We start from the raw sequence: 23816 nt of genomic DNA, 5'->3' as shown, positions 1-23816 counted from the left end.
TGAGATCTTATGCTTTCAAAGCTAGCTTGCTATTGCTAGCCTCTCCGAAATCGCCTATTCAGAGGTTTTATTAAAGGGATAGTTCGCCCAAAAATGAAAATGCTGTCATTAATTATTCACCCTCCTGTCGTTTCAAACCCGTAAGACCTTCATTCATCTTCGGAACACAAATTAAGATATTTTTGATGGAGTCTGAGAGCTGTCTGACCCTGCATAGACAGCAACACAACTGAAATGTTCCCAAGTCCAGAAACGTAGCAAGAAGATCGATAAAATAATCCATGTGACATCAGTGGTTCATCCGCAATTATACGAAGCTACGAAAATACTTTTTGTGTGCAAAAACCCCCCCAAAAACACGTTATTCAACAATTTGTCTCGTATTTGTAAAATGTATGCTGTTCTGTGTCAGCTCTGCATCTGTTTCCTACGTTGTTGTGATTTGATCTGAATGAAAACCGTGTATCCGTATGACGTGTAGCTGACACAGAACAGCATGCGCTGTTTACGTCCAGCGGATATTCTCCAAGATGGCGCTACAGGGTGATGCGGAGGAGACGAATTGTTGAATAAAGTCGTTATTTTTTTTCTTTTGCACACAAAACGTATTCTCGTAGTTTCGTATAATTGCGGATGAACCACTGATGTCACATGGACTATTTTACAGATCTCCTTGCTATGTTTCTGGACTTGGGAATATTTCAGTTGCGTTGCTGTCTATGCAGGGTCAGACAGCTCTCAGACTCCATCAAAAATATCTTAATTTGTGTTCCGAAGATGAACGGAGGTCTTACGGGTTTGAAACGACATGAGGGTGAGGAATTAATGACAGAATTTTCATTTTTGGGTGAACTGACCCTTTAAGATAGATACATAGTTATTTATTATTGTGATACAAATCCACTGCATTAGGTGTACAACACTACATTCAATGCGCAGCAGGTTCCATTCATCTCAATGGCAGCTGAAGTAGACAAAGTATCAGGAATTGCATTGGAACTAAAATAACAGAGCGCTGATATGTCATTTTGTGTGTGTATGAAATACAGGAGAGACTCTGTAAATTGCGGTGATTGACGTGGGCGTTCTGAGTTTGATCCGTGTGTCATGAGCGATTCCTTTTATTCATTAATCCGTGACTCAATTAAACCCACTCAAAGTGTTTCTAGAGAGTTCTGCGCAGACAGACACGCATGTCTCTCGGTGAAGGCATCATCGCTCAGCATTATTCACATCTACGTCAAGACTTTCTGCTTCCAACTAACTCAATCACGGCTGCCATTGGGATGCAGATTCGCTGTAGAGACGGAAGGGAGACGATATGACAAATTGCTGCTAATTCACTTAAACGCTTTAAAAGCGCTCTCTTTATCATAATTCACGTTCATTTTAACCAGGGTGATCAGCAGCAGGATACCTGAGGGAGGAGAGGCGTTCGTTCACGGTCTTGTGTTTGTTAAACTCCCAGCAGGACGTCGTTAACGCAATGAGTCGCCAGTATCTCGTTCAATTAAGCTTCAAATGCACCGGGGGTTTTTCAGCACGAGTGTGTTTTAGAGACGGTGAAGCAAGGTGTGAATGACTTACATCTGCATACTGTAGCTTCAGGAGAATCGAAAGGAAAAGCATAAGGAATGACGTTTCTGGAGATCAGATCTGTGAGTAATACAGGGATATTATTCCCTCGAGACAAGAGCGAGAAATGGAGATTTAACGCTGGTGGAGAGCGTGAGCTAATTAAGAGTTTTGTAGCGTGCAATTGGTTTGGCGATTTCCACAAATTCATTACGCTGCTGCATGACTTCTCTAAAGCATTAGACCATCTGTCCAGGATTTGAAATGGAATTAATGCAAATTTGACCAATTCTTGCATTATTCGCAGTAATTTGCAGTCTATAAATCCAAGGTTTGATCAAATTGATTGCAGAGAATTTCATTGCCAACTGAGCATCACGTTGGGCCTCGTTTAAGACACTACACAAACACATACTTCACCGCAACTTTATTTATTATCTGAAAAAAAGTTATTCAAGTTTATAGTGGATTTCTTTATTGTTCATGTTGAGGCAAATAAAACTACATCCATTACTGCCTTCTTATGTCCAGTTACTCACTTGTAAACTCGACGAACCGCCTGTTGTGAAGCGCTGCGCTCCTGCACTGCCCTTTAAAATGCATCTTGAGATTTGCTCTTGATCGTCACATAAATATCACACAGAAATGCCACGATTATGTTTTCCTGCCACAGTTATTTACAGAGTGAGTTAAATACAGTATGCATGTGTATATAAGAGCCCTGCTCATATAACATTTGTTTCTGAAGGTTTAAACACCGCCTTGCACTGACTGTTTGTTGAAAGAAAATAAGGCTCTGTTTTATATCCTATGTGTGAAAATGCTAATTATAATCCATTTTATACATATTCTGATTGATTCTGAATTATAATTCACCTTAATCAGCTGTGTGTTCTTGCACAAAGTTGCATGCAGATACTAGTCAAGCTGATTGTTATATGAAGGTTATATGAAGTCAGGCATGTGCTTTATAGTATAATGCATTACAACACGTGATCGATGTGTTGTGTTGTCATGTGTTTTAATGCTTTATACTCATTAAAGCCTTGAATATGAAAGTCTTTAGAATGTTTCATTACTGTAGTCTCAAACGCAGTATTAAGTAATATTTATATACCATTAGAGTATTTATTAATATTTAGAAGCTTTTATTTTAATATGTAAATTTTGGAGTAATTATTGATGTGCTTTGTCATTTTTTATTATTTTTCATATATTTCTATTTTCGCTCTAATTCATTTTTCAGTTTTAGTACTTTAGTACTTCAGTATTTTAGTACTTAAACTCATTTTCTTTGTCTAGTCTTCAATTAAGTGTTTTTTTTTCCTTTTGAATTTAAGTTTAACTTCTTTGAAAATTTCTATTTTCAATTTAATTTATTCTTCAATTTTCGTATTTTTTTTTAAAGTTTAACTTTTCATGTTTTATTTAATTTTTTCAGCTTTATTTCAGTTAACAAAAAAAAAAAAAAACACTGGTGAAAGAATATTCTGTTACAATAATTATTCAGCTTCATCATAAACACTCTTGATTCATTATGTACAGGTATCAGGTATTACTGAAGTCTTGTTTATGGGCCAATCGTGTCCATTAATGACCCCTTCATTAAGATGGACACAGCAAAATGATGTTTAATAGTCTCCACTTTAATTCCATCAATCATATTGCTGTGCACCTGCTGCAGTTATTAGATCCAAACTCTGTGTGTGTGGTAATTATCCCCGACACCTGTGTCTGTGTGTGTGTGTGAGTGTGTGTGTGTGAGCGCGTCTGTGTGTGTGAGTGTGTGTGTGTGTGTGTGTGTGAGAGTGTGTGTGTGTGTGTGTGTGTGTGTGTGTGTGCGTGTGTGTGTGTGTGTGTGTGTGTGTTTGTAAGCGGTTGATCTTGTTTATGTCTTATGGTTGGTTCTGCCGTGCCTTTCTACAGAAATTATTGCTCATGTGAGAGCTGGACGATGTATCGAATATTAATGATATATGATTTTGCTTGGGTATGTATGGAGCCCCGCACGTGACGTGGAAAAAAAATACATATCGTTGCCAATAATTAAAGCATTAGTTCACCCCAAAATGAAAATTATGTCATCATTTACTCACTCCCAAGTATTTCCAAACCTGTATGAGTTTCTTTCTTCTGTTGAACATAGATCTTTTGAAGAATGTTGGTAACCAAACAGCTGACGGTAGCCATTGACTTCCATAGTATGGAAAAAATATATAATTGAAGTCAATGGTTACCGTCAGCTGTGTTTGGCAAACCACATTCTACAGAACTATACCTGTAAGAATGAATCCCCTCATTTTATTAAATCGTGGATATTTTGTAGTAATTAATTCTCTAATTTTAATTCAATCAAAACGAGGCAATGAATTAGTACAACATGGCCACAACCTAAAAAAAAAAAAACAAGGGAAAAAATCGAGTCTACGTGGAAAAAAAATACATATCGTTGCCAAGAATTAAAGCATTAGTTCACCCCAAAATGAAAATTATGTCATCATTTACTCACTCCCAAGTATTTCCAAACCTGTATGAGTTTCTTTCTTCTGTTGAACAAAGATCTTTTGAAGAATGTTGGTAACCAAACAGTTGACGGTAGCCATTGACTTCCATAGTATGGAAAAAATATATAATTGAAGTCAATGGCTACCGTCAGCTGTGTTTGGTAAACCACATTCTACAGAACTATACCTGTAAGAATGAATCCCCTCATTTTATTAAATCGTGGATATTTTGTAGTAATTAATTCTCTAATTTTAATTCAATCAAAACGAGGCAATGAATTAGTACAACATGGCCACAACCTAAAAAAAAAAAAACAAGGGAAAAAATCGAGTCTTAGAAACAAATTATTAATTTGTGACCACAATAAATGTATTTTTGTCGATGTCACGTACGGCTCCGTACGTCACCCGTCTTATTTGTTTTGTTAACTAAAGTTCTGTGTTTAATATAAGCAAGTTTGACAATTTTATTGCTGTTTTTCATTTAGAATAATAAGCATTCGCTTTGTTCAAATAAAGGGAAGCGTGTAAAGATCTATAAAGATCAAAACACAATAACAAACGCTGTCATGTTACCTTGCGTTCAGATGCTGATGTTTGGCAACGCAATCGTGTAGACGTTTATGCGCATTTTTTAGAATTTCTGCATATCTTGGTGTTTCCATCCAGCACTTTTTTTATGTAATATCCCAAAATTTGCATAAAAATAGGTGGGTGGAAACATAGCTACTGACAAATATATTGTAAAGTGTGCCGTATAATCGGTAACACCGTATTTGTCACGAGTTTATTAATCGGTGGGAACGTTTCCACAGCATAGCATCCCATGGCTTCTATCCTTCTGTTCTTGCGAGTGCGAGATGTTTTAATAGTGTCTCTGATTTAAAATTCAGTAGCAACAATGGTGTTAAAGTAGGTACGTTTCTGTAACTCAGAATTGTTTCAGTAGACGTATGTAGATTCTGATGTTGTTTCTTTGCTGTACTGTTATGAAATGATTATGTATCACCCAGCGCTGATCAAACCCATCTGCTTCATTTCCCTCCTGATTGTGCTCTCAAGTGTCCATTTATTTATTCTAATTTTCTGTTGCTTTTCTTTTTTTCCACTTTTCATTCTTCAGTTATGAGGATTATGATCCAGAGATTAAGTAAGCAGATCCGTCTTTCCTTTTCCCAGCTCATATTTCTCTCTCCACTCGGCTGCATAACAGCAAATAAACCCTCTTCACTCACGTCCCATTTTTCACGCTTTCCTTCACTGCACAATATGAAGTACTGTCAATCACACAATGTGTGTGTGTGTGTGTGTGTGTGTGTTGTTCTCTGCTCCTCACCTTCTCAGTGCCCTTAAAGTTTCCCTCTTTACCGTGCAGCTCGTCGTGTCTCAAACCGTTTTCTGACACCAAACGGACACATTGAGATTCAGGATAAGCTCATTTTGACCTTCAGTGCCATTTAAAGATTTCAAGACTTCTTTCATAATGTTTTTGAGTGTTTACTAAACATACGATTCCTCAAATCGTGAGTCTTATTACGGTGTGCTGAGAATTTCTGAGCAATCAGACTTAAGATTTTGACCTGTTGGACAGTAAAATGGAAAAAAAGAAAAATAATGTAGACTTATATTTTAAGAGACATGAGTCTTATTTAAAACCAAAATATCATAAAATATGCTAAAACACTCAGCAAACAAATACTACCGTTTATATGTATGGTGTCGGTAAGATTCGGTTATTCTGAATGCATTGGTTGAATGAATGATTCAATGACTCCCTATTTGTTTCATATTTAGTATTCATATTCTAATATATTAATATTCATATTAAATATTTCATATTTAAGCATCATTTCATATTTCTATACTGAAAATGTTGCTCTTATAACATTATGCAACTGTAATAGTAGTGTAAATGCATTCATGGCATCTCTGAGCTGCATTAAACATGTTGGGAGTCTTTAAGATTTGTTTATATTTTTGAAAGAAGTCTCTTCTGTTCACCAGGGCTGCATTTATTTGATAAAAAATACAGTAAAAACAGTAATATTGTGAAATATTTTTACAATTTAAACTAGCTGTTTTCTTTGTGAATATCTGTTAACATAGAATTTATTTCTGTGATCAAAGCTGAATTTTCTGTTGTGCTGCCCGGTATTTTTGTGGAAACTGTGACACATTTTATTTTTCAGAATTCTTTGATGAATAGAAAGTTCAAATGAATAGCATTTATTTGAAATATAATTGTTACTGAAACTTTTTATTCATCGGTGCAAATGTTACAAAGTCTGTCACTGAAGCGGCTGCCTTTTAAATGTATCCTGAAGAGATGCACATTAGTCTTAACAAGTGCATATTGCAGTAGCTTTTGAAAGGATCCTGCAGCAGTGGCAGCTTTTGTGCCTTTTTTCCTGAGAGCGAATGACTGATGCTGCTTTTGTTCTTTTTGGTTCTTGGCAGTGTCTTCATTCATTTTCTTTTTTCTTGTGAAACAAAGTCCCACAGATATAGAGCGGCAAGAGTGGGATATAAAATTGAGAAAATGGAGTTCATTTTAACTGAAGTCATATTTAATTTAGGTGGAGAGCTGGCTAGAAATGTACCACTTTAGGCACTGATCTTGCACTTATGTCTTATATTGCGAGTAAGGAGTCTGACTGTATGTTTCCCAGGTATTTTCAGGGCTAATTTGCTGTGTGTGTGTCTCTCTCTCTGTGTGTGTGTGTGTGTGTCTCTCTCTCTGTGTGTGTGTGTGTGTGTGTGTGTGTGTGTGTGTGTCTGTGTCTGTGTCTGTGTCTGCGTGTGCGTCTGCGTCTGTGTCTGCGTCTGTGTCTGTATGTGTGTGTGTGTGTGTTTCAGATCGTGGGTAATCGGAGCGATTGCACTGCTCTGTCTGCTGGGCCTGACCTGGGCGTTTGGCCTGATGTACGTTAACGAGAGCACGGTGATCATGGCGTACCTCTTCACCATCTTTAACTCGCTGCAGGGCATGTTCATCTTCATATTTCACTGCGTCCTGCAGAAGAAGGTTGGGAAAAGCACATTCATATACACACATGATACAAATATATGATTAAGAATACATGGATATGGTTACTTTGCAAAGCAATAACATAATACCAAAACATGTCAAGTAAAACCATACTACATACTTAAATATTTTATTTTATTATTTTTTTTTAATATTATTTTATTTTATTATTTTACTTTTAGCACATTATAAACATTTCCTGATCTTGTCTTTTACATTCAAAAGCAACAAACACATAATAGATCACACGACCTACTGTACACACAATCACAGTTGTTGTTATTGTTAACTAAAACCATTGAAAATCGTTTGCGGTAATTTAAATAAAGCTGAAATAAAATATAAATATTATGTAAAAAAAAAATGTATTAGAAATGTCGCCTTGACAACTAACTTAAAGGAACTAACTTAACTTAAAGACTACTGTGTGTGTGTGTGTTTGTGTCTTTGTCTCTGTGTGTGTGTGTGTGTGTAGGTGCGTAAAGAGTACGGGAAGTGTCTGCGGACTCACTGCTACAGCGGGAAGAGTGTGGAATCGTCTGTGGGTTCGGTGAAGAGCTCGTCGTCGCGCGGCCCGGGACGATATTCCTCCACGTCGCAGGTACAAACACACAAACACAGCAGCACAAACACAAGAGATTTTTTGAGTGTCCATGTGTGTGTATTCTCTCTCACTCTCTCTCTCTTTGTGTCTTTCTTCTTTCATCACAAGGTTCATCACCCGCCTTGTATGACAAACTCCTCACAGTTACAGTATGAACAAGTAACTATCAGCTCTATGTCTTTATACACCACACACCTGATCAGCTCAGTGCATCGATTTCTTTTATTCATTCATTTTGCATTGTGTTACAAGCAGTACTTCAGTAAGAGTCAATAAGAGATTTTTCATACATGTAAATGTGTATATTACCGGTCAAATGTTTTGAGTAATTCATATTTTATTTAAATGCTTTTAAGTCTCTTCTGCATTTATTTGATTAAAATTATAGTAAAAACAGTAATAATGTGAAATATTATTACAAATATTTTATTTTCTTTCATTTTTTTATTTTCTTTTAAAATGTAATTTATTTCTTTGATCAAAGCTGTATTTTCAGCATCATTACTTCAGTCTTCAGTGTCACATGATTCTTCAGAAATAATTTAATTAATAATTAATTGTAATGAATAATTCCTTTATTCCAAACTCTTGACTCGTATATTTAAAATATAATTTTTTTATATATTTTTAATTGCATGTAAAATGGTATGCAGTATGCAGTGATAATCATTTTTAACAGCAGTAATTTATATCGTTGTCACATTACCTTATTTAAAACTTTTCGTTCAGAATATGGTTTCCAGTTATCATATTTTGCATTTTTAATCCAATTTGGTGTGTTAATCTTTTTTTGGAAGTCTGATAAAACTCCAAGGGAAGATGATTTGAGTTAAAAGTCATAGCAGATATTATTTAAATCATTTATTTATGTATGCTTTTTACAGTACAGTCTGTTCAAAACCAAAAATGCACTACTGTTTACTGCACATTTTGACAGTACGTTTAAAAATGTAGTCTTGTAGTATTTTACAGAAAGGCAAAGAACGATTAGTTTGTATGTGCTTTTTACAATTCGGTCTGTTGCATAACAGTATTTCATGCATATTTAGGGCACAAATACATTGAAACATTTGCATGCTACATGCAGTATATATTCTATCCTGCAAAAAAAAGTGCTAGTCTTGTAGTTTGCTACAGGCTTTTTAGAAAAAAAAATTTAATTCAGTCCCAGCACAAAGAATTCATTCCTTTCTTGAGAAATCTTCATTTCCATTCGAGTTCTCTGACTGAAGCGCGGCGCAGGCAGGATTTCCATTGTATGTTGTCCTTGTCTCATACAAATCTTCGGCTTTATGTATCTGTGCTTTAATATATTATTTCCATGGTAACGGTTTGTCTGGTTACATGATCTCCATAGAGACATGGTTTCCAATTTGACATTTGACCTTTTAGGGGTCGTGTGCAAGCATGTAAGGATAATCTGACATGCAGCAGAAACACACTCGTCTGACCCGTGAGTGCGAGTGTGTGTGTGTGTGTGTGGGTGTGTGTGTATGTGTGTGTGTGTGTGTGAATGTCAGAGAGATGAGGAACCACAGGATTCTGCTTTTATACTGACAAACAAATGCTGCTGCAGTGAGCAGGGAGCGTCTCAGGCGGGATAAACCAAAAAATGAACATTTTGTTCATGTCCTTCCAGACCTGTGGGATGTTTTGAATGAACTTGAAAAGCTGTTGAGTTTGATTTCTGACTGATTTGTGTGTAGCAGGTGAAGTGATCTGGCTCTGGTCATGTGAGAGCCGTGTGTGTGACACGCTGTTGTTCTTCACAGAGCCGAATCCGCCGCATGTGGAACGACACGGTGAGGAAGCAGTCCGAGTCTTCATTCATGGCTGGCGACATTAACAGTTCAGCTACACTCAACAGAGGTACAAGCACACGCACACACACACACACACACACACACACACACTCACTCACTTACTCACTCACTCACTCACTCTCTCACTCACACTCACACACACTCACTCACTTACTCACTCACTCACTCACTCTCTCACTCACACTCACACACACTCACTCACTTACTCACTCACTCACTCACTCTCTCACTCACACTCACACACACTCACTCACTTACTCACTCACTCACTCACTCTCTCACTCACACTCACACACACTCACTCACTTACTCACTCACTCACTCACTCTCTCACTCACACTCACACACACTCACTCACTTACTCACTCACTCACTCACTCTCTCACTCACACTCACACACACTCACTCACACTCTCACACACTCTCACACACACACAGAGACACACACACGCTCACACGCTCACGCTCACACACACACACACAAACAGAGACGCACACTCACACACAGAGACACACACACACACACACACACTGCACGCACGCACGCTTGTGAAAAAGCAGTGCACTTAATTGTTATTGAATGTGCACTTGTAGTGTACTTCAAATCTTTAAAATACATATTTTTATAGACTGTACTTGCAGAAAAGATAGTAATGAAATACTAGAGGCATTTTGTCAAAATATGTCAAGTTTTAAAGTTCATTTTAAATTATGTTTTAGTAGTCTTTAGTCATGTTTTACATGACAAGTACACTTATTTTGATGTGTTGACTAACATACTAAAGCACACGTAAAGAACTTGAATACCATGTTAACTGTTGTGTGTCATTTGATATTAGATTTAAAGTTAATATATTTTAAATGCACTAAATTACAACTTGAGAAATGTGTAATTTCAAACAAATTCACGGCATACAAGTATCATTTGTTTATATTTGAGCTTTTCATAAATGTTTGTCAGTACATTCAGCAGCACTTTAACCATATTTCAAAGAAAACCTAAGTAATTATGAAATGACATATAAAGATGTACTTAAGTGGGTCATAATAACTCTAAAGTTAACTTTTTAACATAAAAATTGCAAAAATATGTCATGTAATATAAATGTAAACTATAATATATTTTCATTTAATTGCAAATAGCATGCAATTAAGTGTCCAAAACACGATATTCTTTAAAGTATATTAAGTAATAAGTACGCTAATAGTATGCCTAAATGTACTTGCTTTTCACAAGGGGTACTAAAACAAATTATATCTTACGTATATGCAGCTCTACAGAAATGTCCATAGATTTCCTCAGATTTTGGCTAATTTGATTGTGCTTCCAGCAAATTGTATTGCTCTCAGCTTGGTTTGACATGCTTTAGCATATTTATATTAATTCCAAAATCAGGAGTACAATCTGTATCCTACTGAAAACAAGCTGCATTTATCCAGCACCTGCAGAGTTTGCCGTCCCATATAATTGCATGTTTGAAATCAGTGCAGAAAACAGCGGAGTTCAGAAAGATTTCATATCTACAGATAAAACTTAAAACTGCGCTTATGTTTCTTTAATGAAGATCTTTCCAATCCTGACATTCAATACATTAAACATTTACAAGTAAACTCAGAGTCTGTGAGTTTCTCCTGCTATGCATCAGAAATGCTGCTTTAATTGTGTGAGAAAAGTTCAGAAAAACCAGAACATGCAAATAAGTCTATTTTTGTGGCCAGTAAAATAAAAAGAAAAAAAGTGGTAATTAAACTTGAAAGACTTGAAGTAAATGACAGTTTTGAGATAAGGAGGAAATAGTAAAGAGTCCCGAAAGTTAAACTTAAAACAGCTTTATTAATTGCCAACAGAATGCAATGAAGCTCATTTAATTTACATTTAGATTGCATTCATGTTCGCTCAAACTCTGTGTATGTTGTGTAAATGAGAGGTAAACAGGTGGATGAGGGTTTAATTAGCGTGGAATATGCCGTATCTTACTACGAAACGTTTCCAGTCGAGTGGAACGACAGCAGTGAGCTGCAGACGCTTCAGTCTCCGTTCATGCCCTCAGTGAAAGCAGGACAGAAAAACATCTCAGGATAATCCACAGCATCCAGTCGAGACGCTGAGAGCAGGTCACCGCAGACTCACGCCGCTTCAGTGCAAGAAAATAAGACACCTTCCACAAATAGCACACAAAATACTGGCACAATGTCAGTTTTACAGATGTTCTTGAGTTTGCCAAATGCATTCAAGGAAACATTTTAAAATATTTCCTTTTTTTTTTTTGAGAATAATTAAGATCGTATTGTAGTTTTTTTATTATTTATGTATTTATTATTTTTTATTTATTATAATTTTTTCCATTTCCATTCTAATTTTAATTGAAGGTTTAGTACTTTTGTAGTGTTTTAGTCATTTTTAGTTACTCTTTTTTTAATATCTCAATATAGTTTTCATTAATTTTCACACCAAGTTCAACTAAATGAAAATGAGAAATGTTACTTTGGCAACTGGCTGAATATCATATATTTTTAGCATGATTTACAGAAGATACCCACTAAATGTCATTCAGTGTAACAATAGATCATATACAAAAAAATACTGGCAGGCATATTTAGAACAAGCCTTAAATCGGTTTTACATAAATACGTTACGCTGAATGCCGATGGAATGTTACTTATCCCATATACTGACATTTTATTTTTCACAGAAGTTATTTGAAACAAAGTAAGCACTTTACTTGCATTTAATATGCTTTATGTGTATATAAAAATCACTTTTGCCAATGTCCCTGATTTTACTACAGATATATTTGATGTTTAAAAATGCCACCTGTATTTGAGGAAAGTGCCATAAAACCATTCAGACATTGTCAAAACTTAAAAAAAAAAAAAAAAAAAAAACGAAATGCATTTTTCCAGTCGATGCATGATTTATCAGATTTAGCTCAATTATGAGAACAATTGTATTCTTAAACTTTGGTTTGAAAGACCCCCCAAACACACACACACACAGACCAGTGTGCAGGGGAATGAAGATCTGCTCTGAATATCAGACGCCTTTCTCTCAGTCTTTCTCTCTCTGTCTGTGTTCTGATCAGTGAGACACTAATGTTCTGTTATGATGATGGATTGACCCTCTCTACAGAGAGGAAGTGTCACGATGGCAATAATTAGGCTCTCAGCACTTAACCCAGATGTGTGTGTGTGTGTGTGTGTGTGTGTGTGTGTGTGTGTGTGTGTGTGTGAGACACGCTCCCTCACTCACACCACTCAGATCACACCAAGTTCAACTAAATGAAAATGAGAAATGTTACTTTGGCAACTGGCTGAATATCATATATTTTTAGCATGATTTACAGAAGATACCCACTAAATGTCATTCAGTGTAACAATAGATCATATACAAAAAAATACTGGCAGGCATATTTAGAACAAGCCTTAAATCGGTTTTACATAAATACGTTACGCTGAATGCCGATGGAATGTTACTTATCCCATATACTGACATTTTATTTTTCACAGAAGTTATTTGAAACAAAGTAAGCACTTTACTTGCATTTAATATGCTTTATGTGTATATAAAAATCACTTTTGCCAATGTCCCTGATTTTACTACAGATATATTTGATGTTTAAAAATGCCACCTGTATTTGAGGAAAGTGCCATAAAACCATTCAGACATTGTCAAAACTTAAAAAAAAAAAAAAAAAAAAAACGAAATGCATTTTTCCAGTCGATGCATGATTTATCAGATTTAGCTCAATTATGAGAACAATTGTATTCTTAAACTTTGGTTTGAAAGACCCCCCAAACACACACACACACAGACCAGTGTGCAGGGGAATGAAGATCTGCTCTGAATATCAGACGCCTTTCTCTCAGTCTTTCTCTCTCTGTCTGTGTTCTGATCAGTGAGACACTAATGTTCTGTTATGATGATGGATTGACCCTCTCTACAGAGAGGAAGTGTCACGATGGCAATAATTAGGCTCTCAGCACTTAACCCAGATGTGTGTGTGTGTGTGTGTGTGTGTGTGTGTGTGTGTGTGTGTGTGTGTGAGAGACGCTCCATCACTCACACTACTCAGAGCAGACAGACGTATTAACCAGAGACACAAAGCCCAACTCAGGGGAATAGTGTGTGTGAGAGACATACAGAGAAATCACAAGATTCATCAAGACACACACACACACACACACACGTTTACTGAGTCACAGGACAGATTACACTCTGAGAGACACAAAACCATCAAAGAATTACAATAACTACAAACTAACTTCAAAGAAAACATTTTAAACCCATTTAGTCATAATGCATGGGTCATATTGAGATAAAGTCAATTATGACAATAAATTAAATACATAAATAAATAAAATTATATTATATTTCAACCTTTTGTCATAATTTAGACTTAATCTCATAATTATGGCATGGTATCTCATAATTTTGACTTTTTTACTTATAATTTTGACTTTTGTCATACTTTAAACTTTTATCTCATATTTGACATAGTATCTCATAATTATGACAATATTTCATATTTTTGACTTGTCAATTTTGACTTATGTACTTATGTATGACTATAGCAGAAAATACTGAGTAAAGTTTTGTTATATAAACGTATATTACGCTATAGTACTTTCTGCTATAGTTGTGTGTGTGTGTGTGCGTGTGTGTGTTTGTGTGTGTGTGTGCGTGCGTGCGCGCGTGTGTGTGTGTGTGTGCGTGTGTATATTATTTTTATATAAACACACACACACACACACACTGAAAGTACTTAGTAATATAAGTTTAAATAGTATAGTAGTAAGTAAGTGGTACTATTACTGCTACCCTAATACTTTATGGTTTTAATCTTACTCATCTTGAGATGTCTTCTGCTAAATTATAGTGTTTAGCTCATAAAATTAGGCAGATGTGTTAACTGCATTAAAATGATTTTTTTAATCATTGCACATTAGACATTTTTAATCATGTTAATGTGTATATTTTGACAGCCATAATATATTTATGCGTCATATTTACCTCCTCAAATGGATGTTGTTGTATTGGAGGTTTAGCTTACTTTTGGAGATAATTTTTCAGAGGTCAGGGTCTTCCGTGCAAACACTGTGAAGGTCAAGGGTCAGTTTGTGTAACCATTTTCTTTGCAGAAAAGGGCGCATTTAAACCTCAACCTCAGTGAACCTCCCTGTATGTCTCTTTCTTTCTGTGTCGTATCTCTGAAGGTGCTTATCTCAGTGTTCAGCATATGATTTTCAGAGGTGTGTAATTAGCCGACAGCATAATAAATGTGCCTACGCTGATAATCACAAGCAAACCTCTGTTGAATAAATTAGCTCATATTGGAAATGCTCTTCATAGGACATTCAAACAGAAAGTGATTATACAATGAATTTTTTTTTTAATTGACTAATCAGTAGGTTTGAATGACTAGTTGTTTAGGTTAGAATCATGTCCAGACTTGTTTATGTGTGTTAAAAAACAAACAAAAAAAACGTCTTGTTATTGCAAAGTAAAAAAAAAACCTGAGAGCTGAGCTGAAAGAGTTATACACTTATTGATAACTAAAAGCATAATCAAATTAGCTAAAATATTTAATAAACAAATGCAAGGGGTGGGAGATCAGGTAATCCAATTTTGTGGAAATGGGTGCGCACAGATTCTGTGTGGGCCTTTCGAGAGATTATTCATACTAATAGAAACACTGCTCACCGCAGGCAATTTCAATCCAGCAGTAATTGTCTTGAAAGTGAAGAATATGGAGGAGAATTTGTTACAAAAGCAGTGCTTTAAAGGGGATGAATTTTCGAGACACAACATCTTGGAGCATGCTAAAGCACACTCGCATGTTAACAACCTTTCAGAGAAGTTCTGTCTCTAAATGCATCCCCATTTATCACCACTGCTGCAGATATTAAACACTCTATGAAATGGTTTGATGAGCAGTTTTCTTTCTTGTTTTTTGGCAGGACGTAAAGGGTTTGTTTCTTTTTAAATAACCACTAGCCTTTTGTTGACATCACAGACGTGAAACATGATTTGCTCCATGCTGTTGCTAGTCAGATGTACAGTAGGGGAAATTAGGAGGAGGAACATTCGTATTCTTATGGAAGCCTATTTCCGCCACATAAGGAGAAAAAAATGCTTTGATGAATCATTATTATGAAATAAGTCGAAATTATGAGATAGTCATAATTATGCTATAAAAAGCATTATGAGACTGACAGAACATAGACATTGTGATAAAATCAGTTATTATATAAAGACAAAATTGACAAATCAAAATGATGAGATACTAAGACATAATTATGAGATACACTTAATATTATAACAAAAAAGTCAGAATTATGAGAAGTCGTAATTGTGATAAAAGGCGTTATGAGATTATGGCAAAACAGATATTGTGAGATAAGTTGGTTATTATGTAAAAGACGAAATTATGAGATACTGTCACAATTATAAGATAAAGTCTAAATTGACAAAAGGTCTTAATTATGAGATAAAAACAGTTATGAGATTATGACACAACAAATTGTGAGATAACAAGTCAGTTATAACAAAAAAAATCTAAATTTACAAAATGTCAAAGTTACGTCTTGTTATTGCAAAGTAAAAAAAAAACCTGAGAGCTGAGCTGAAAGAGTTATACTCTTATTGATAACTAAAAGCATAATCAAATTAGCTAAAATATTTAACAAACAAATGCAAGGGGTGGGAGATGTAGAACTTTTTGAAAATCAGGTAATCCAATTTTGTGGAAATGGGTGCGCACAGATTCTGTGTGGGCCTTTCGAGAGATTATTCATACTAATAGAAACACTGCTCACCGCAGGCAATTTCAATCCAGCAGTAATTGTCTTGAAAGTGAAGAATATGGAGGAGAATTTGTTACAAAAGCAGTGCTTTAAAGGGGATGAATTTTCGAGACACAACATCTTGGAGCATGCTAAAGCACACTCGCATGTTAACAACCTTTCAGAGAAGTTCTGTCTCTAAATGCATCCCCATTTATCACCACTGCTGCAGATATTAAACACTCTATGAAATGGTTTGATGAGCAGTTTTCTTTCTTGTTTTTTGGCAGGACGTAAAGGGTTTGTTTCTTTTTAAATAACCACTAGCCTTTTGTTGACATCACAGACGTGAAACATGATTTGCTCCATGCTGTTGCTAGTCAGATGTACAGTAGGGGAAATTAGGAGGAGGAACATTCGTATTCTTATGGAAGCCTATTTCCGCCACATAAGGAGAAAAAAATGCTTTGATGAATCATTATTATGAAATAAGTCGAAATTATGAGATAGTCATAATTATGCTATAAAAAGCATTATGAGACTGACAGAACATAGACATTGTGATAAAATCAGTTATTATATAAAGACAAAATTGACAAATCAAAATGATGAGATACTAAGACATAATTATGAGATACACTTAATATTATAACAAAAAAGTCAGAATTATGAGAAGTCGTAATTGTGATAAAAGGCGTTATGAGATTATGGCAAAACAGATATTGTGAGATAAGTTGGTTATTATGTAAAAGACGAAATTATGAGATACTGTCACAATTATAAGATAAAGTCTAAATTGACAAAAGGTCTTAATTATGAGATAAAAACAGTTATGAGATTATGACACAACAAATTGTGAGATAACAAGTCAGTTATAACAAAAAAAATCTAAATTTACAAAATGTCAAAGTTATGAGACACTAAGCTGAAATTATGAGATAAAGTCTAATTCGGTTATTATGTAAAAGACGAAATTATGAGATACTGTCACAATTATAAGATAAAGTCTAAATTGACAAAAGGTCTTAATTATGAGATAAAAACAGTTATGAGATTATGACACAACAAATTGTGAGATAACAAGTCAGTTATAACAAAAAAATCTAAATTTACAAAATGTCAAAGTTATGAGACACTAAGCTGAAATTATGAGATAAAGTCTAATTATGACAAGCAAATTATGAGATATATTATTATAGTATTATACATAAATAAAAGGTAATTTTGTCATAAGTGGCTTTATAGCTCGTTATTATAACTTAGTATCTCATAATTGTGCCTTGTGTCGTAATTGTGATTTATTACAGCATTACATTTCCACTAAATACGAAAAAATACTTTCAGACAAAGCATTTGATTGGAAAAAAATATGTATATTTATGGCCTAGGTGCAAAATGAGTCATCAATATTTGTGGTGTTTGTAAAAGAGATAATGTTCTTCCAAAATGCACTGCAACACTCACTCGCATAGACCGTTAGAGACTCTGATGAGATACAAATACTAACGTTTGTTGAATGCACTTGCTTTTTTTCTGTGGCTGCTGATGAGACGTCTGTGTGATAATGATGCTAACATTGTTGGTGCATTTGTTTGATCTTCTCTGTGTGTTCTTCTCTCCATCTGTGCGGCTGTATCAGGTGCCATGGCCAATCACCTCATCCCAAACTCTCTGCTGCGCGCTCACACCTCTAACAACCCCTATAACACCTTACTGGGCGAATTAGCCGTCTATAACAACCCCACCCTCAGCATGTACAACGCTCAAGGTGTGCTGCATTCTTCCGTTGCTTTAACTTCCAATGCACTAACTGTGTGTGTGTGTGTGTGTGTGTGGTGGGGGAAAGGTCTCCGCTATGTGGCTTCAAGCTGAATGCATCTGTGGCCATCTTTGTCTTTTGTCTGGTACAGTCTTGTCCAAACAAACACGTAATTCCCAATGAAAAATGAGTTCATAGAGCTGAAATAATTATAATAACTGATGGCTCCATTTCGCGGCATGACAGAAATGCGACGCAATCTATATGTGCATTAGTGCCTAATTGCAGAATAAAATCAAATCACCTGCTCAAATCAAGACACGTCACACTAACGTGTCTGGTGCAGATGGGTTTGGACAGCCACACTAGACTTCATGCAACTCAAAACAATCAATTCGCCTCTGAACACTTAGTAAGTCTTCATACATCTGAAGACCAAAAATCTACCATGCGCTCATGCTGCAATGACCTCAGAAGACCTGGTATTTCAGGACAAGCATGGATTAAGGACATTTTCATCTAGCCATAAATGCGACTGCAGACTTCATAAATGCATTAGTGCCAAATCACAATACAAAATAGTCCACTCTTCTGAAGACATGTCAGTCTAATGTGACAGCGATGCTACGTGGTTTATGTGGCATGTCGCAGCATTCATGCAGCTAAAAACAATGAATATGTTCCTTGCATACAAACACAGACATCACACGTCTAGAGTGTTCCTTTAGGCCAGAAATATACCATGCGCTCAAGCTGTGATGCTTGCATTTCAGGATGAGCAAAGGATGACCATTTTTTCATCTAGACAGAAATGTGACTGCAGTTTTATACATGCATTAGTGCTGAAGCTCAAGACAAAATAGTCCACTCTGGACTGAAGACATGGCAGTCTAATGTGCCTCATGCATAAGGATTTGGACAGTGGCGTGTCATAGCACTGATGCAACTTAAAAGAATGAATGCACTTCTTGCATGTGAAACACTCAGTAAGACTTCACACGTCTAGAGTGTTCCAATAGGCCAGAAATCTACCATGTGCTCACGCTGCAATGCTTGCAGTAGGCCTGGCATTTCAGGACAAGCAAGGGATAAACATTTTTTCATCTAGACAGAAATGCGACTGCAGTTTTATACATGCATCAGTGCTTAATCACAAGACAAAACTGTCCACCCTGGACTGAAGACATGTCAGTCTAATGTGCCTCATGCATTAGGGTTTGGACAGCGACGCTACACTGTTTTTGTGGCTTGTTACAACATTGGTGCAGTCGAAAACAATAAATGCATTTCTTGCATGAAAACACTCAGTAAGACTTCACACATCTTGAGAAATCAGCAAGTTTCGCCATGACATTTCATTACCATCATGGGATAACAGATGCGACTGCAAACTTTATACATGCATTAGTGCTGAGTCACAATACAAAATCGTCCGGTCTTTGAAGGCATGTCATTGGTTAGGTGCTAAGTGTTTCTGTGGTGTCACAGCACTAATGCGACTAAAAACAATAAATGTACTCCCTGCATGTAAAACACTCAGTAAGACTTCACACAATTAAAGTGTTAAGACCCGAAATCTACCATGCACTCATGCTGCAATGCTTGCAGGAGGCATGATATTTCAGGATAAGCGTGGGATAACAGAAATGTGACCGCAAACTTTATACATGCATTATTGCCTGCCATTTCAGGATGAGCATTGTATAATGACACTGCAGCTTTATACATACACTCATTGTACGTTCACTCTTATGAAGACATGTCTCATGCAGAAGGGTTTGGACAGATAGGCTAGGAGTTTTTTGTGGCATGTCACAGCACTGATGTGACGCAACCGAGCACTATTTTTCAGAGCTGCATGCAAAAAATATTTTTTTTTTTCAGATCAATACTTCATATGCCTATCGTGTTTTTTTAGAACATGAATTTACCGTGCTCTCGCACTGAGATGCCCGCAGGAGGCCTGGCTTCTCCTTTTCGCAGTAACGCATCTCTGCATGCGTGCAGAAGGGTTTGGACAGATAGGCTAGGAGTTTTTTGTGGCATGTCACAGCACTGATGTGACGCAACCGAGCACTATTTTTCAGAGCTGCATGCAAAAACATTTTTTTTTTTCAGAGCAATACTTCATATGCCTATCGTGTTTTTTTAGAACATGAATCTACCGTGCTCTCGCACTGAGATGCCCGCAGGAGGCCTGGCTTCTCCTTTTCGCAGTAACGCATCTCTGCATGCAGCTGTCTCACTCCGTCTGTCTGTTGCTCTGGTGATCTGCTTTCTCCCCGTCACCACCTGTTACTGCCACCTCCACTAACGCATAGATTTGAAAGAATTCATAAGGCTCTAGAGAGACAGAGAGACAGACGCGTTGCTGGACAACGTCAGTGGGGAGGGCCGAGCGCTGGATAACAACCTCTTCATCTACATTGACAACATTGTAGCGACCTTGAAATCTAATATCAATAAAAGCCCCGAAATTACGACTAGATCCCAGGCCACTTTTAATATTCCTCTTTAGCTCGATCAATAACTCTCTTACCGAATGCAAGTCTAACCGTGGAACCGCGTTCAGAGCGGAGCGCGTCACTAATGGAGACAGAAGCAATTTTTGCGCCCTCCAGACATTCAGGGGGCTTTAAAGCACAATTTTATGGCATTTACATGTGCATCCTGGGATTTGCAAGGGGACACAGGGGCGTGTGTCTGTATTTGAGAGGTGAAACAAAGTGGTTGAGCGTAACCGTTTACCTGTGCTTCATTAATCTGTGTGCATGTTCTATTTGAGCGGTCACTGTGAATGCTTACCTGTACCTTTTTCTCTTTCCTTTTTCCATGCTGTCCTTTAAGAGCCCTACAGAGAGACAAGTATGGGAGTCAAACTAAACATTGCTTACCAAATGTAATTTCTCTTACCGTTATTACTCTTTCCTTAAAACTATAGTAAACGCCATTCTGCTAAGAGATGTTATAGTCAATATTCTAATCAGAGAGCACTCTCAACCTCATTAAAATGAAAACCTAATTTTCTCGTCTCTTCATCAATGCAAAGTGATGCTTTTGTTAAAAAAGAAACTGAGTGGACAATTCGGTGTTTTGCAACCCTGGTCTTTTCTCCCAAATTAAAACTTGCATATTTGTCTAAGCCATCGATAAGTAATCCAAATGCTATTTATTTGTTTATGCCCAAATGGTGCAGCTAAAAATTGGTAAACGAGAAAGTGCTCCCACGTTTCGTTATATGAGTGTGGGAGAGTGTTAATAGTCCATGCTTGCACACTTCTTTCATGAAGAATTTAACATCAAGATGCTGATAATATGCAAAATTTAATTAATGTAGAAATCTATAGGTGGAGAAGCTGCTCTCTCTGTACCTAATGATATATGAGTTTTATATAAAGGCCAGCATGATTTGGTTTGTCGAAAGCTTTTACATGCATTAGCTGTTGTGTGTTTGTGTTCGTGCAATGTGTTTCTGTTGTGTTTGCCAGCTTTGCAGAGTGATTTGTGTGTTATTTGATATGTGAGATGAGGACAATTGAGGTTTAAAATTTATAGCCAAAGATGAGTTTGACCGGTAAGTCCATTATCACAGGCTTAGCTGGCACGTTTCAGTGAATTCTGGAATGAGTTTTAATCCTCACATCAGCCTTGGACCCCTGACGAATCCAATCAATACCAAAGATAGCATTGGTTTGGAAGCTCAATGAATATCCGCCTCAGGGACAGACGAATGGTTTCAAGGTTTTTCGGTTTGTTTCAGCGAGCCGTTTTGCATGTCGGTCTTACAGATGTGCCAGGCGCAAATGATTGTAATTACTCTTCTCTCTGACTCTCCATTTGCAGAGGGAATCCTGAACAATGCTCGGGATACAAGTGCCATGGATACTCTACCACTGAATGGTAACCATGGCAACAGCTACAGCTTGGCCAGCGCCGATTACATGAGCGACTGCGTGCAAATCATCGACCGCACGTACAACGTACACAAAGAGACCACGCTGGAGAAACGGATCCTGAAAGAGCTCACCTCCAACTACCTGCCCACCTACCTGAACAACCACGACCGCACGGCCGAGCACGGACGCAACCTCATGAACAAGCTGGTGAACGAAGTCAGCAACGGAGGCGGGGTGAAGGACTCGCCCATGCTGCCGGTCAATCTCGCGTTGGGTTTGGACGACTCTGCGTCTTTCCCACACGAGGACAGTCTAGGGCTGGAGCTGATAAGGGAGGAGTCCAACACACCCTTGCTTCCGCCGCCACGCCACATCCAGCCTCTTCCCTCCACCTTCAGCTCGGCTTCTTCATCGCGACGGCGCCTACCGCAAGAAAACAGCGAGAGTTTCTTCCCTCTGCTGACAGAGGAGCAAACGGAAGAGACTACATCGCCGCAGAGAGACTCACTCTACACCAGCATGCCAACGCTGCCCGACCCCGAACGCTGCGACACGCATTCGCTGCCCCGCGGCGGTGACACACACACGCTCCCCAGAAGCGGCGAGCCGGACGACGTTTACTATAAGAGCATGCCCAACTTGGGCTCGCGCAACCATCTGCACCAGCTGCATAGCTACTACCAACTGGGCCGCGGCAGCAGCGACGGCTTTATCGTTCCTCCCAAAGATGAGCTTTCACCTGAAGAAACGCCGCAGGAAAACGCACACATGGTAACCAGCCTATAGAGGGCGCCAAACCCCGTCGCAGTCACACCCGTAACCCATGACATCTCGACCTCCGCTGGATCTTCTACGTTTTCGTGCTGTTCAGTCGTCCGCAGTTGTTCACTTTAGCTTTTCCATGTCCGCAGAGAAATGAACTACAGCAACAAACCTTGGGAGGTGATTTTGTATTCCATTCAGGAGAGGATTATGGGTACTCTTGCTTGTTGAGGAATGAAACCTGACATCCTTTGGATTCTATTGGTAGTGCACTTCTACTTCAAGGGAGAACAGACCCGAAAACGGATTTGCTGTGTAACCTTGCGGGGCAGTGTGAGATTCTGTGGGTTTTTTACTCTCTGCAACCCTGAAGGAATACAGATAACTGCCAAAAAGATTGTTAGTAGCTCAGCGCGTCTAGTCAACACCAATCAAGTCTGTGACTCGAAAACTATTTTAATACCTTCTGTATCCATATTTGCTTTTTAAATATTTTTCTTCTTCTCACGTGGTGAAACGCAGCACGTTTTGCTGCGTTGGAGAACAATACGAAGAAGGGCGTCTTCACCACACGCTCTCGGGCGTCATTTCTGTTCTTTGCTGTATTAATAACAAATATCAAGAAGCGGGGGAAGAACTAATACCGGAGAATTCTACAATATTTCTATGTAAATGTACAGACACTAGTGTTACACAGGATAGTGCTTATTCTGTTCCTACGCCCTCCGCTTCTGTAACCATGGTGATTTCAGACCATTTCCTTTCTCTCCCGATGGTCTCGTCCTCAACGACTCGCTCTTTTTTTTTAAATGATAAATTTTACATTCACGTCTTCATTTCAGTATGAATAATGGCAAGTAGAAAAAAAATGACAGGACAGACAAAGAATTAATATTTTTCCTCATTCTCTTTGATTTATAGACTCCCGTTTGTAGATGAATGAAGAAAGGAAACATAACGTGGAAAATATGTTGGAGTAGAGATATGAGACGTATCGCAGTACATGATCAATGGAGGTCGTTTTCATTCAGAGAGAGTGATAGAGATGCACTTTTGTGATTTAACTGCAGAGATCCAGCATA

At 37.4% G+C, this 23816-nt stretch overlaps 1 protein-coding gene across 2 annotated transcripts in view; it reads left to right on the top strand.

The window, feature by feature from the left end:
- Nucleotides 1-23816, top strand: part of LOC107570630 (adhesion G protein-coupled receptor L3-like) — a 29880-nt gene that overhangs the window by 5899 nt on the left and 165 nt on the right. The window contains exons 1-8 of one of the 2 annotated variants that reach the window (XM_016256882.1): nucleotides 4901-5229; nucleotides 6936-7104; nucleotides 7583-7708; nucleotides 7820-7870; nucleotides 9484-9580; nucleotides 17957-18085; nucleotides 20924-20941; nucleotides 21920-23816. The exon at nucleotides 21920-23816 is cut by the window's right edge and continues 165 nt beyond it. In XM_016256882.1, the coding sequence (XP_016112368.1) occupies nucleotides 7000-7104; nucleotides 7583-7708; nucleotides 7820-7870; nucleotides 9484-9580; nucleotides 17957-18085; nucleotides 20924-20941; nucleotides 21920-22758 (1365 nt within the window). In that variant the 5' untranslated portion in view covers nucleotides 4901-5229; nucleotides 6936-6999 and the 3' untranslated portion in view covers nucleotides 22759-23816. Of the gene's footprint in view, nucleotides 1-4900; nucleotides 5230-6935; nucleotides 7105-7582; nucleotides 7709-7819; nucleotides 7871-9483; nucleotides 9581-17956; nucleotides 18086-20923; nucleotides 20942-21919 lie in introns of those variants that run through there. The other variant, XM_016256881.1, reaches the window with a different exon arrangement.

This window comes from Sinocyclocheilus grahami, unplaced genomic scaffold (genome assembly GCF_001515645.1).
Source record: "Sinocyclocheilus grahami isolate Dianchi unplaced genomic scaffold, SAMN03320097.WGS_v1.1 scaffold1485.1, whole genome shotgun sequence".
Lineage (NCBI taxonomy): Eukaryota > Metazoa > Chordata > Actinopteri > Cypriniformes > Cyprinidae > Sinocyclocheilus > Sinocyclocheilus grahami.
The sequence above is the reverse complement of the archived record's forward strand: the minus strand, read 5'-3'. Positions and strand labels throughout refer to the sequence as shown.